Raw genomic sequence first — 15538 nt, forward strand, 5'->3', positions numbered from 1 at the left:
GCGCACCGGCACCGCGCCAAACCTGCAGACACAGCGCACCAGCACAGCGCCAGACCTAGACACAGCGCACCCACACAGCGCCAGACCCGCAGACACAGCGCAGCTGCCTCTCTCCAGACCCGCAGACACAGCGCACCTGCCCCTCTCCAGACCCACAGACACAGCGCACCTGCACGGCGCCAGACCCACAGACACAGCGCACCTGCATGGCGCCAGACCCACAGACACAGCACACCTGCCCCTCTCCAGACCCGCAGACACAGCACACCAACACAACGCCAGACCTAGACACAGAGCACACACACAGCGCCAGACCCGCAGACACAGCGCACCTGCCTCTCTCCAGACCCGCAGACACAGCGCACCTGCACGGCGCCAGACCCACAGACACAGCGCACCTGCACGGCGCCAGACCCACAGACACAGCGCACCTGCACAGCGCCAGACCCGCAGACACAGCGCACCTGCCCCTCTCCAGACCCGCAGACAGCGCACCAGCACGGCGCCAGACCCGCAGACACAGCGCACCTGCTCCTCTCCAGACCCGTAGACACAGCGCACCTGCCCCTCTCCAGACCCGCAGACACAGCGCACCTGCCCCTCTCCAGACCCGCAGACACAGCGCGCCTGCACGGCGCCAGACCCACAGACACTGCGCACCTGCACATCTCCAGACCTACAGACACAGCCTATAGGCTGCAGGGATTTATGTATATCCCACTTACAGTTCCACTTGAAACTTGCAGCTCTCTGGCGCCCCTTTACTCTCAGGTCAGATTAGGTACTGCACCTAGGGTAATTAGTCGCCAGAAAGGCTGCCTGCTATGTACTGGCTATTGGGCACGCTGCAGCGACGCGATTAACTACTCCCACTCAGGCAGGAACAATAATTATCAACGCCGCAGTCGCTACAACGACTCCCAAAGGCCCGCACACGGTATGCTGCCACCAGCTTCGATTAAACGGGTGCGAAGCTAACCCAAAACAGTAGCGTAATTCCCTACAGAAGACTTAGGGTACGTTTTAGAACAGGAAGAACGAACTAGTAATTTATATATTTTACTCCGAAAGTTTAAGGCAGTGTTTATAAAAAGTAAAGATGTTACAATATGAGACAATTGAAAATATGTACAAGGTAATTATAAAAATAACAGGGATTAAATGAGAAATCAACACTTACATGTGTTCAGAGCATTGCAGGCACCCAGGCTAGTTGGTGGAGTTTCCATCTGTCCCAGTGCATTAGGACTGGCAGTCAGGCTCCTCAGGTGAAACTCTGCTGACTCTCAAGGCTGGGCAAAGTGGAGTCACCTAAATAACCACAGCCTGTGACATCACCAACAGGGCTGGTTTACTCAGACCCTCCTCTATCTTCAGCCTTCTAGTTTTCTCCAACAATTCTTATAATTTGTGTATTTTCGGTCTAGAACATGTCAGAAAAGGGCTCTAAAAGTGAACCTGGAAATTATAGGCCAGTAAGTCTAACCTCTATTGTTGGTAAAATATTTGAAGGGTTTCTGAGGGATGTTATTCTGGATTATCTCAATGAGAATAACTGTTTAACTCCATATCAGCATGGGTTTATGAGAAATCGCTCCTGTCAAACCAATCTAATCAGTTTTTATGAAGAGGTAAGCTATAGGCTGGACCACGGTGAGTCATTGGACGTGGTATATCTCGATTTTTCCAAAGCGTTTGATACCGTGCCGCACAAGAGGTTGGTACACAAAATGAGAATGCTTGGTCTGGGGGAAAATGTGTGTAAATGGGTTAGTAACTGGCTTAGTGATAGAAAGCAGAGGGTGGTTATAAATGGTATAGTCTCTAACTGGGTCGCTGTGACCGGTGGGGTACCGCAGGGGTCAGTATTGGGACCTGTTCTCTTCAACATATTCATTAATGATCTGGTAGAAGGTTTACACAGTAAAATATCGATATTTGCAGATGATACAAAACTATGTAAAGCAGTTAATACAAGAGAAGATAGTATTCAGCTACAGATGGATCTGGATAAGTTGGAAACTTGGGCTGAAAGGTGGCAGATGAGGTTTAACAATGATAAATGTAAGGTTATACACATGGGAAGAAGGAATCAATATCACCATTACACACTGAATGGGAAACCACTGGGTAAATCTGACAGGGAGAAGGACTTGGGGATCCTAGTTAATGATAAACTTACCTGGAGCAGCCAGTGCCAGGCAGCAGCTGCCAAGGCAAACAGGATCATGGGGTGCATTAAAAGAGGTCTGGATAAACATGATGAGAGCATTATACTGCCTCTGTACAAATCCCTAGTTAGACCGCACATGGAGTACTGTGTCCAGTTTTGGGCACCGGTGCTCAGGAAGGATATAATGGAACTAGAGAGAGTACAAAGGAGGGCAACAAAATTAATAAAGGGGATGGGAGAACTACAATACCCAGATAGATTAGCGAAATTAGGATTATTTAGTCTAGAAAAAAGACGACTGAGGGGCGATCTAATAACCATGTATAAGTATATAAGGGGACAATACAAATATCTCGCTGAGGATCTGTTTATACCAAGGAAGGTGACGGGCACAAGGGGGCATTCTTTGCGTCTGGAGGAGAGAAGGTTTTTCCACCAACATAGAAGAGGATTCTTTACTGTTAGGGCAGTGAGAATCTGGAATTGCTTGCCTGAGGAGGTGGTGATGGCGAACTCAGTCGAGGGGTTCAAGAGAGGCCTGGATGTCTTCCTGGAGCAGAACAATATTGTATCATACAATTATTAGGTTCTGTAGAAGGACGTAGATCTGGGAATTTATTATGATGGAATATAGGCTGAACTAGATGGACAAATGTCTTTTTTCGGCCTTACTTACTAACTACTAACTAAAGAATCATAACACACCTAGCATTTACCTTATTTTAACATTGGCGTTGTAAGGAGACCAAATTTGGGCTTGATGCGATGTATAGTTCCAGAGAAATCCATACTCTGTCCCTGTTGGAACTAGAAGCCCGCGTTTACCGTGATGGATAGATGCGCCGATGGACTTTAGCAATATGTACTTAATATTCTCCTAGCCCAAGTCGTTGGACCAATATCTTATCATATTAGAACAAAGACCCTCATGGATTTTGGACAACTTCTATACCAGTTATAGCTGGACAGATAGGAGGGGGGAAGTAAGTTGCTCCAAGCTTGGAATTTATGGCCAGGGCAATAAAACCTCTTCTACACATAGATTCAGAAACAAAGAGGGAAGGGAGGGCTGTTTAGCCCGCAGCATGAGTTTGACAGGCAAACTCCAAAATCATATTATATTTCATACAATCTCGTGGCATACCTGACCATGCTTTATCTTGTAATGATGCATCTGATAACCATTTTTTCCCTAGGATTGATGGTGAAAATGTTGTACCTGTGCCAACTGAACCTGATAATGATTTTTCTGTGAAGGTTGATGTGTCCATAGGTACAGGAATGCTCAGCCCCGTCGCTCTACGGAGTGAGACGGCTGAGGAACCCCTAGCAGGGGCAAGTGTCGTGCTACAGGAAATGGGGAGATGCATGGGAACCGTGAGAAAGGTGATACCTTGAAAATGACCAGTGCCACCGAAAAATATTTAGAATTGAGAGTCCTCAGTGGTTGATACCTTTTAATGGCTAACTGAAAAGATGGTAACAAATTGCAAGCTTTCGAGACTACACAGGTCTCTTCATCAGGCAAAGACTAAAACAAATTCTGAAGAATCACATATTTATGCACAACATAGTATAGGAAAAAAAAAAAAAAGGGAAAAAAAACCCATGGATAAGCCAGGTGACATGAAGCAGAATTACCATGGGTGATAAACAGTTACTGTAACTGTTTATCACCCATGGTAATTCTGCTTCATGTCACCTGGCTTATCCATGGTTTTTTTTTCCCTTTTTTTTTTTTCCTATACTATGTTGTGCATAAATATGTGATTCTTTAGAATTTGTTTTAGTCTTTGCCTGATGAAGAGACCTGTGTAGTCTCGAAAGCTTGCAATTTGTTACCATCTTTTCAGTTAGCCATAAAAAGGTATCAACCACTGAGGACTCTCAATTCTAAATATTTTTCTATCCACTGGCTAACACGGTACCAAGATATATTTCTTTCCAGTGCCACCGAGGAAGGTAACTGGCCCATAAGTAGCACTGCCCCTGGAGTGTTGGGGGTGGATGGGGAGGTAGAGCACATAGCAGCGCCGGCTGATGGGTCTGTGGAAATCCCCAGGGAGACAGCCTACGTAGCTGCTGTCACCTGCAGTCAGAGTGCCCGGAACGCAGATAACTGTCTGCCTTCCGGACCCTCCTCAGTCATCAGTGTGACTGAACCAGAGATGGACCCAGAGCAGGTCCCAGGGGGTGCCCGTGGGAAAGGGACCCTGACATCGCTTCTGGCTTTCCCTAGCCAGGAGTTTCAGGCTGCTCTGCAAGCAGATGCGAGCCTAGAGAGTTTGACACAACTCGCCGAGACGCCCACCTCCGTGACTGAGAAGGAGAGGGTGTTCTGGGAACCAGGAAGGTTATACCGGGAGACAGTACCTGGAGAATCCCAAAAGGAGTGGTTGAGGGAAAAACAGCTGGTCGTCCCGCAGAAATTCCGGGGTGAGTTGTTACGGATTGCCCATGAGATCCCGCTCGCTGGACACTTGGGGATCAGCAAAACTAAGGCCCGGCTGTCTCAACACTTCTATTGGCCTAAGATGGGGACAGATGTGTCAAACTACTGCCGCTCCTGTGTCACCTGTCAAAGAGTGGGGAAGGCGGGGCCTGCTCTTAAGGCTCCCCTGATCCCGTTGCCAGTGATAGAGGAGCCTTTCCAGAGGATCGCGGTGGACATTGTGGGCCCGCTGGCAGTCCCCAGCAGCTCTGGAAAGCAATACATCCTTACTGTGGTAGACTATGCTACCCGGTACCCAGAGGCAGTAGCTCTGTCGTCAACTAGGGCAGATAAGGTGGCGTATGCCTTGTTGGCCATCTTTTCACGTGTAGGATTTCCCAGGGAAATGCTTACTGATCAAGGGACCCAATTTATGTCTTGCTTATTGGAGGCTCTCTGTAAGAGAATACAGGTGAAGCACCAGGTATCGAGTGCGTATCACCCACAGACCAATGGCTTGTGTGAACGCTTCAATGGTACCCTCAAACAGATGCTATGCATGCTGGTTGAGACCCAAGGGCGCGACTGGGAGCAGTACCTCCCACACCTGCTATTCGCTTATGGAGAGGTCCGCAGGCCTCGACGGGGTTCTCCCCCTTCGAGCTCCTGTATGGCAGGCGAGTCCGGGGGCCCTTTGAGTTGGTAAGAGAATCCAGGGAAGAGGAGCCGAACCCTTCTGAAGTGTCCATAGTGGAGTATGTCATGCGCTTACGTGACAAGATGCAGACCTTGACGCAGTTGGTGCATGACATGACGCTGGCTCAGGCTGACCAGAAGCACTGGTATGACCAGAATGCCCGGGAGCGGACCTACCACGTGGGTCAGAAGGTGTGGGTGCTGGTCCCCGTGCCAAAGGATAAGATTCAGGCAGCCTGGGAGGGCCCGTACGTCGTCCACCAACAGCTCAACCCGGTCACCTACGTGGTCACGCTTGACCACGCTCGGGGTAGGCGAAAGGCATTTCACGTCAACATGATGAAGGCTCATCACGAACGTGAACCTTTTGTTCTACCGGTCTGCAGCCCGCCTGAAGACGGGGAGGAAGACACCCTCCTGGACATGCTGGCCCAAGCCAAGGCTGGTGGGTCCATCGAGGATGTGGAGGTAAGCGCCTCACTAACCGAACCCCAGCCGCCTTTATCACACCCTTTGGACTGTACGAGTCCATGTTCATGCCCTTCGGCATGAAGAATGCCCCTGCCACTTTCCAGCGGATGGTCAACCTCCAGCTTCAGGAACTGGAGAAGTACGCAGTGGCATACTTGGATGACATTGCCATCTTCAGTTCCTCCTGGGCGGAACACCTGCAGCATCTCGAGGAGGTGCTCAGGCGAATTCACCGAGCTGGACTGACTATCAAGCCGGGAAAGTGCCAGATGGGCATGAGTGAGGTCCACTACCTAGTGCACCGGGTAGGCGGGGGCACCCTAAAGCCAGAGCCTGAGAAAGTGGGAGCAATCGTGAACTGGCCCACCCCCGGGACCAAGAAACAGGTGATGTCCTTCCTGGGCACTGCAGGGCACTATAGGCGCTTCGTACAGCACTATAGTAGCCTGGCAAAACCTTTGACAGACCTCACCAGGAAGAAGCTACCCCACATCGTCAACTGGACCGACGGCTGTGAGGGATCCTTCTGTTGTGAATTCTGCTCTTGGGCTCCCTCCGGTGGTTATGAGTGGTAGTGCTGCTGTCTTTGGATCGCAGCATTCATGAGGTGTGTCCACTTAGTGCTTTGGACTGGGCTATTTAGTCTTGCTTGTTTCTTTAGTCAGTGCCAGTTGTCCATTGTTTTTGGAGGATTCACATCCTGCCTGGTCTCTCCTGCTTTTGCTGTTCTTTTCTACAAAGATAAGTTCTGGCTTTGTTTTTGCTGTCCACATGCTGTGGGCCTTATAGTTCCGTGCATTTATATGTTTTGCCTTGTCCAGCTTGGTCTGTGTAAGGATTTATTCAGCCAAGCTGTATCTCTGGAGATGCAGATATACCCTCCATGTCTTTAGTCAGATGTGGAGATTTTGTATGGTCTGTGGTGGATATTTTCTAGTGTTTTAATACTGACCGCATAGTACTCTGTCCTATACTTTCTTTCTAGCTAGAATGGCCTCCTGTGCTAAATCCTGATTTCAGTCTGCGTATGTCATTTCCCTCTCCTCTCACAGTCAATATTTGTGGGGGGCAGTCTATCCTTTGGGGATTTTCTCTGAGGCAAGATAGTTTTCCCGTTTCTATCTTTAGGGGTATTTAGTCCTCAGGCTGTGTCGAGGTGTCTAGGGAGTTAGGTACATCCCACGGCTTCTTCTAGTTGTGGTGTTAAGTTCAGGGTCTGCGGTCAGTACAGGTACCACCTTCTCCAGAGTACGTCTCATGCTGCTCCTAGGCCACCAGATCATAACAGCCTTCTAGTCGTTGAAAACAGCACTGTGCAACGCCCGTGTTGAAAGCAGTCGACAGCAGTCGACTGTTCTTGGTACAGACTGAGGCCAGCGAGTTTGGCCTCGGTGCTGTGCTCAGCCAGGTTGACTCGGAGGACCAAGAGCACCCTGTGTTATACCTGAGCCGGAAACTTCTGCCGGAAGGAAGTTGCCTACTCCACTGTTGAGAAGGAGTGCCTGGCCATAGTCTGGGCCCTGCAGCGCTTGCAGCCCTACTTGCACGGTCGCACCTTCACCGTGGTGACCGACCACAACCCTCTGCGCTGGCTAAACGCCATGTGTGGAACCAACGGCAGGTTGCTACGCTGGAGCCTTGCCGTTCAACAGTTTGACTTCACCATTGAACACAAAACGGGCAGGGAGCATGGCAATGCAGATTGACTGTCCCGCCGGGGTGAACCTGTTGAGGTGCGCATGGAGGAGCACCGAGCGGTCCTGCCTCCGTAGCGCACACCAGAAGGGGGAGGTGTGAGGATAATGTATGTCACGATTATGTAAAAACCAAAGCTGAGGAATTTTTGCACTTCTGACCTGAAAGCACATGGCAGCTGAGAACCCCCTCTCTTCCCCCCCTGAATACAACAAACCAGCCCTATGGCAGACACTGGGTAACTTGAAGCTAGTGTGTGAGCAGGGTGTGGCTTTAAACTGCAGGTGACCAATCCTGCAAAGCCACCTGTTGTCCCTCCCATCTCTCAGGAATTTCTTTTGTCTCCAGGGTCTGAGAATGTAAATATCTCTGACCTCAGTGAATATAATTAACCAGCCCTTTAGTGATGTCACGAGGCTGGAGTTTAAAAGTCTCTACACTTAACCCAGCCTTCAGCTAGTTTTTTGTCTGAGGAGCTGTACTATGCACTGGGACATCTGGGCTCTGCCAGCCAGCATGGTTTTGCATGACATGATCTGAGAACATGTGAATTTTACCTTTCTTCTTTAATCCATGTTATTTTTATAATTGCTTGTTCATATTTTCAATTGTCTCTTTTGTAACATCCTTGTAATATTTTTACAAACACTGCCTTATCTTCGGAGTGAAATATCTAAATTACTAGTTTTGTTCTTCTTGCTCTAAAACGTACCCTAAGTCTCTGGAAGGGAATTACGCTATTGTTTTGTGTTAGCTTCGGACCCGTTTAAGCGAAGCTGGAGGCAGCATACCTTGTTCTGTGCCTTTGGGAGTCATTGTAGCGACTGCGGCGTTGATAATTATTGTTCCTGCCTGAGCGGGAGTAGTTATATCGCCTTGTTGCAGCGTGCCCAATAGCCAGTACATAGCATGCAGCCTTTCTGGCGACCAATTACCCTAGCTGCAGTACCTAATCTGACCTGAGGGTAAGGGGGTCGCCAGAGAGCTGCAAATTTTCAAGTGGAACTGTAAAACGGGATAGACATAAATCCCTGCAGTTCGTGGTATATTGTAAAGCAGTGGGATACCTAGAATAAGCCCCTGCTGTAATCTGATAGGCCGATAGCCTTGTGTGTGTTTTCATCACATTGTAGCAGTGGAGGGATAACTAAGATAAGCCCCCTGCACATGTGATAGCCGTCTGTTGGCCTAAAGTCACCCCGACCCATGATGTAGGGGTGATGGTCACGGTGTGAATCGTGACACTGACACCTCACAAACCTGCAGATACAGCACTGACAATTCACCAAACCTGCAGACACAGCATTGACGCTGCACCAAACCTGCAGATACAGCACTGACACCTCACCAAACCTGCAGATACAGCACTGACACCGCACCAAACCTGCAGATACAGCACTGACGCTGCACCAAACCTGCAGATACAGCACTGACGCTGCACCAAACCTGCAGATACAGCACTGACACCTCACCAATCCTACAGATACAGCACTGACACCTCACCAAACATGCAAATACAACACTGACACCTCACCAAACCTGCAGATACAGCACTGACACCTCACCAAACCTGCAGATACAGCACTGACACCTCACCAAACCTGCATATACAGCACTGACACCTCACCAAACCTGCATATACAGCACTGACACCTCACCAAACCTGCAAATACAACACTGACACCTCACCAAACCTGCAGATACAGCACTGATGCCGCACCAAACCTGCAGCTACAGCACTGACACCGCACCAAACCTACAGATACAGCACTGACGCCGCACCAAACCTGCAGATACAGCACTGACAGCACCAAACCTGCAGATATATGCATAGCACAGACACCACAGCATTATTCAGACCATATGGGATACAAAACACTGAGTCCCATATACAGCACTGACACCTCACCAAACCTGCAGATACAGCACTGATGCCGCACCAAACCTGCAGATACAGCACTGACACCTCACCAAACCTGCAGATACAGCACTGACACAGCACCAATCCTACAGATACAGCACTGACAGCACCAAACCTGCAGATACAGCACTGACACAGCACCAATCCTACAGATACAGCACTGACACCTCACCAAACCTGCAAATACAACACTGACACCTCACCAAACCTGCAGATACAGCACTGATGCCGCACCAAACCTGCAGCTACAGCACTGACACCGCACCAAACCTACAGATACAGCACTGACGCCGCACCAAACCTGCAGATACAGCACTGACAGCACCAAACCTGCAGATATATGCATAGCACAGACACCACAGCATTATTCAGACCATATGGGATACAAAACACTGAGTCCCACAACGGTGAGACCCCCTACTCACCGGGGGGCGGTGCACCAGCCAGTATGCCTTCTCTTGACAATCCAGTACGACCCGATCTGACTTTTTCCGCTCCTTTCCTGCCCTAAGATAACAAGCAAGGAGGTGTGTGATGAAGCAGAGTGCTCAGGATGAGCAGAGAGTGTGGAAGGAGGGGGAGAATGATCGGCAGGGGGGAATGACCGGCTTAGGGGAAACGATTGGCGGGGGGAATGACCGGCTGAGGGAAATGATCGTCTTGGGCCATGACCGGCGGGCACTCACTTGTACTGCTCCTTCGCCTGCATGATGACAAAGTCCCACTTGTGGTTGATCTTCTTGTTCAGGTTGCTGTAATTTTCCTGGGACAGAAAATGGAAAGAAAAAAATATTATGAGCAGTTTGATAATAAATACGAGAGCGAGTCAGAGAGTCGGACCCCTGGGGCTATGGGCGAGGTCACAGCCGATGGTCATGGCGAGGGCACAGCTGGGTATTGAGAGGGGGTCCGGGCGTGGCGGAGCTGGCGCTCACCTTCTCATACTCCTCCAGGATTCCCTTCTTACGGATATTTTTCTTCGCCAGATAAATGGCTAAAAACGATAAATATATTATTATACGCGCAGAATCTGACTCCTCCCCCTCATTTACATATCACTACATTACACATATACGCACCGTAGTCGGTGTCCTCCGCCGGCCACTGCTGTGTCGGCCAAAAATATGGTGTCTGAGGAGAGAAGAGGAAAAGCTGACAAATGTACCCCTATATCAGTGCCGCAACTGTCCGCCCGCACCCCAATATCAGCGCCGCAAGCGTCCGCCCGTAAACCAATATCAGCCCCGCAAGTGTCCGCCCGCACCCTATTATCAGCCCCGCAAGTGTCTGCCCGCAGCCCAATATCAGCGCCGCAGGCGTCCGCCCATAAACCAATATCAGCCCCGCAAGTGTCCGCCCGTAAACCAATATCAGCTCCCCAAGTGTCCGTCCGCACCCCAATATCAGCGCCGCAGGCGTCCGCCCGCACCCCAATATCAGCCCCGCAACTGTCCGCCCGCACCCCAATATCAGCCCCGCAAGTGTCCGCCCGTAAACCAATATCAGCCCCGCAAGTGTCCGCCCGCACCCCATTATCAGCCCCGCAACTGTCCGCCCGCACCCCAATATCAGCCCCGCAAGCGTCCGCCCGTAAACCAATATCAGCCCCACAAGTGTCCGCCCGCACCCCATTATCAGCCCCGCATCTGTCCGCCCGCACCCCAATATCAGCCCCGCAAGTGTCCGCCCATAAACCAATATCAGCCCCGCAAGTGTCCGCCCGCACCCCAATATCAGCCCCGCAGGCGTCCACCCGTAAACCAATATCAGCCACAAGTGTCCACCCGCACCCCAGTGTCAGCGACAAAAGTGTCCGCAGCACCCCAATATCAGCCCCGCAAGTGTCCGCCCACACCCCAATATCCGGTCTTTAAGTGTCCGCCCGCACCCCAATATCCGCTCCCTAAGTGTCCGCCCGCACCCCAATATCAGCCCCGCAAGAATCCGCCCGGACCCCAGTATCAGCGCAAGTGTCCGCCCGCACCCCAATAGCAGCGACAAAAGTGTCCGCAGCACCCCAATAGCAGCCCGGCAAGAGTCCACCCGCACCCCAATATCAGCTCCCTAAGTGTCCGCCCACACCTCAATATCAGCGCCGCAAGCGTCCGCCCGGACCCCAATATCAGCCCCGCAAGAATCCGCCCGGACCCCAGTATCAGCGCAAGTGTCCGCCCGCACCCCAATAGCAGCGACAAAAGTGTCCGCAGCACCCCAATAGCAGCCCGGCAAGAGTCCACCCGCACCCCAATATCAGCTCCCTAAGTGTCCGCCCACACCTCAATATCAGCGCCGCAAGCGTCCGCCCGGACCCCAATATCAGCGCAAGTGTTCGCAGCACCCCCAATATCAGCGCCGCAAGCGTCCGCCCGGACCCCAGTATCAGCGCAAGTGTTCGCAGCACCCCAATATCAGCCCCGCAAGTGTCCGCCCGCACCCCAATATCAGCTCTCCAAGCGTCCGCCCACACCCAAATATCAGCCCCGCAAGTGTCCGCCTGAACCCCAATATCAGCCCCGCAAGTGTCCGCCCGCACCCCAATATCAGCCCCGCAAGTGTCTGCCCGCACCCCAATATCAGTTCCCCAAGTGTCCGCCCGCAACTCAATATCAGAGACGCAAATAGGGGTCTCACATCGCACAACCCTCTACAACACCAAACTACAGAGCGGCCCCGATAACTGTACAGGGGCCCTCACACCCCAACTACAGAGGGGCCCGATAACTGTACAGGGGCCCTCACACCTCAACTCCAGAGGGGCCCGATAACTGTACAGAGGCCCTCACATCCCAACTACAGAGGGGCCCGATAACTGTACAGGGGCCCTCACACCTCAACTCCAGAGGGGCCCGATAACTGTACAGAGGCCCTCACATCCCAACTACAGAGGGGCCCGATAACTGTACAGGGGCCCTCACATCCAAACTACAGAGGGACCCGATAACTGTACAGGGGCCCTCACACCCCAACTACAGAGGGGCCCGATAACTGTACAGGGGCCCTCACATCCAAACTACAGAGGGGCCCGATAACTGTACAGAGGCCCTCACATCCCAACTACAGAGGGGCCCGATAACTGTACAGGGGCCCTCACACCCCAACTACAGAGGGGCCCTCACACCCCAACTACAGAGGGGCCCGATAACTGTACAGGGGCCCTCACATCCCAACTACAGAGGGGCCCGATAACTGTACAGGGGCCCTCACATCCAAACTACAGAGGGGCCCGATAACTGTACAGGGGCCCTCACACCCCAACTACAGAGCGGCCCCGATAACTGTACAGGGGCCCTCACATCCAAACTACAGAGGGGCCCAATAACTGTACAGGGGCCCTCACACCCCAACTACAGAGGGGCCCGATAACTGTACAGGGGCCCTCACATCCAAACTACAGAGGGGCCCGATAACTGTACAGGGGCCCTCACACCCCAACTACAGAGGGGCCCGATAACTGTACAGAGGGGCCCGATAACTGTACAGGGGCCCTCACACCCCAACTACAGAGGGGCCCGATAACTGTACAGGGCCCTCACACCCCAACTACAGAGGGGCCCGATAACTGTACAGGGGCCCTCACATCCCAACTACAGAGGGGCCCGATAACTGTACAGGGGCCCTCACATCCAAACTACAGAGGGGCCCGATAACTGTACAGGGGCCCTCACACCCCAACTACAGAGCGGCCCCGATAACTGTACAGGGGCCCTCACATCCAAACTACAGAGGGGCCCGATAACTGTACAGGGGCCCTCACACCCCAACTACAGAGGGGCCCGATAACTGTACAGGGGCCCTCACATCCAAACTACAGAGGGGCCCGATAACTGTACAGAGGCCCTCACATCCCAACTACAGAGGGGCCCGATAACTGTACAGGGGCCCTCACATCCAAACTACAGAGGGGCCCGATAACTGTACAGGGGCCCTCACACCCCAACTACAGAGCGGCCCCGATAACTGTACAGGGGCCCTCACACCCCAACTACAGAGGGGCCCGATAACTGTACAGGGGCCCTCACATCCAAACTACAGAGGGGCCCGATAACTGTACAGAGGCCCTCACATCCCAACTACAGAGGGGCCCGATAACTGTACAGGGGCCCTCACATCCAAACTACAGAGGGACCCGATAACTGTACAGGGGCCCTCACATCCCAACTACAGAGGGGCCCGATAACTGTACAGGGGCCCTCACATCCAAACTACAGAGGGACCCGATAACTGTACAGGGGCCCTCACACCCCAACTACAGAGGGGCCCGATAACTGTACAGGGGCCCTCACATCCCAACTACAGAGGGGCCCGATAACTGTACAGAGGCCCTCACATCCCAACTACAGAGGGGCCCGATAACTGTACAGGGGCCCTCACACCCCAACTACAGAGCGGCCCCGATAACTGTACAGGGGCCCTCACACCCCAACTACAGAGGGGCCCGATAACTGTACAGAGGGGCCCGATAACTGTACAGGGGCCCTCACACCCCAACTACAGAGGGGCCCGATAACTGTACAGGGACCCTCACACCCCAACTACAGAGGGGCCCGATAACTGTACAGGGGCCCTCACATCCCAACTACAGAGGGGCCCGATAACTGTACAGGGGCCCTCACATCCAAACTACAGAGGGGCCCGATAACTGTACAGGGGCCCTCACACCCCAACTACAGAGCGGCCCTGATAACTGTACAGGGGCCCTCACATCCAAACTACAGAGGGGCCCGATAACTGTACAGGGGCCCTCACACCCCAACTACAGAGGGGCCCCGATAACTGTACAGGGGCCCTCACACCCCAACTACGGAGGGGCCCGATAACTGTACAGGGGCCCTCACACCCCAACTACAGAGGGGCCCGATAACTGTACAGAGGGGCCCGATAACTGTACAGGGGCCCTCACACCCCAACTACAGAGGGGCCCGATAACTGTACAGGGGCCCTCACACCCCAACTACAGAGGGGCCCGATAACTGTACAGGGGCCCTCACACCCCAACTACAGAGGGGCCCGATAACTGTACAGAGGGGCCCGATAACTGTACAGGGGCCCTCACACCCCAACTACAGAGGGGCCCGATAACTGTACAGAGACCCTCACACCCCAACTACAGAGGGGCCCGATAACTGTACAGAGGCCCTCACACCCCAACTACAGAGGGGCCCCGATAACTGTACAGGGGCCCTCACACCCCAACTACAGAGAGGCCCCGATAACTGTACAGGGGCCCTCACACCCCAACTACAGAGGGGCCCGATAACTGTACAGGGGTCCTCGCATCCCAACTACAGAGGGGCCCGATAACTGCACAGGGGCCCTCACACCCCAACTACAGAGGGGCCCGATAACTGTACAGGGGCCCTGACATCCCAACTACAGAGGGGCCCCGATAACTGTACAGGGGCCCTCACATCCCAACTACAGAGGGGCCCCGATAACTGTACAGGGGCCCTCACACCCCAACTACAGAGGGGCCCCGATAACTGTACAGGGGCCCTCACACCCCAACTACAGAGGGGCCCGATATCTCCACAGGGGCCCTCACACCCCAACTACAGAGGGGCCCGATAACTGTACAGAGGCCCTCACACCCCAACTACAGAGGGGCCCGATAACTGTACAGAGACCCTCACACCCCAACTACAGAGGGGCCCGATAACTGTACAGGGGCCCTCACATCCCAACTACAGAGGGGCCCGATAACTGTACAGGGGCCCTCACATCCCAACTACAGAGGGGCCCGATAACTGTACAGGGGCCCTCACACCCCAACTACAGAGGGGCCCGATAACTCCACAGGGGCCCTCACACCCCAACTACAGAGGGGCCCGATAACTGTACAGGGGCCCTCACATCCCAACTACAGAGGGGCCCCGATAACTGTACAGGGGCCCTCACACCCCAACTACAGAGGGGCCCGATAACTGTACAGGGGCCCTCACACCCCAACTACAGAGGGGCCCGATAACTGTACAGGGGCCCTCACATCCCAACTACAGAGGGGCCCCGATAACTGTACAGAGGCCCTCACACCCCAACTACAGAGGGGCCCGATAACTGTACAGGGGCCCTCACATCCCAACTACAGAGGGGCCCGATAACTGTACAGGGGCCCTCACACCCCAACTACAGAGGGGCCCGATAACTGCATAGC

The 15538-nt window shown here is 52.9% G+C and overlaps 1 protein-coding gene across 1 annotated transcript in view; it reads right to left on the reverse strand.

Annotated features, from left to right (window-relative positions):
- The window catches only part of RGS9 (regulator of G protein signaling 9), a 104891-nt gene that overhangs the window by 44555 nt on the left and 44798 nt on the right, over positions 1-15538 (reverse strand). The window contains exons 5-8 of the mRNA XM_069749218.1: positions 10467-10518; positions 10323-10381; positions 10074-10150; positions 9813-9894 (exon numbers count right to left, since the gene is read on the reverse strand). Coding sequence (XP_069605319.1) covers positions 9813-9894; positions 10074-10150; positions 10323-10381; positions 10467-10518 — 270 coding nt within the window. The remainder of the gene's footprint in view (positions 1-9812; positions 9895-10073; positions 10151-10322; positions 10382-10466; positions 10519-15538) is intronic.

The sequence above is a fragment of the Ranitomeya imitator genome, chromosome 2, assembly GCF_032444005.1.
Source record: "Ranitomeya imitator isolate aRanImi1 chromosome 2, aRanImi1.pri, whole genome shotgun sequence".
NCBI classification, from domain to species: Eukaryota; Metazoa; Chordata; class Amphibia; order Anura; family Dendrobatidae; genus Ranitomeya; species Ranitomeya imitator.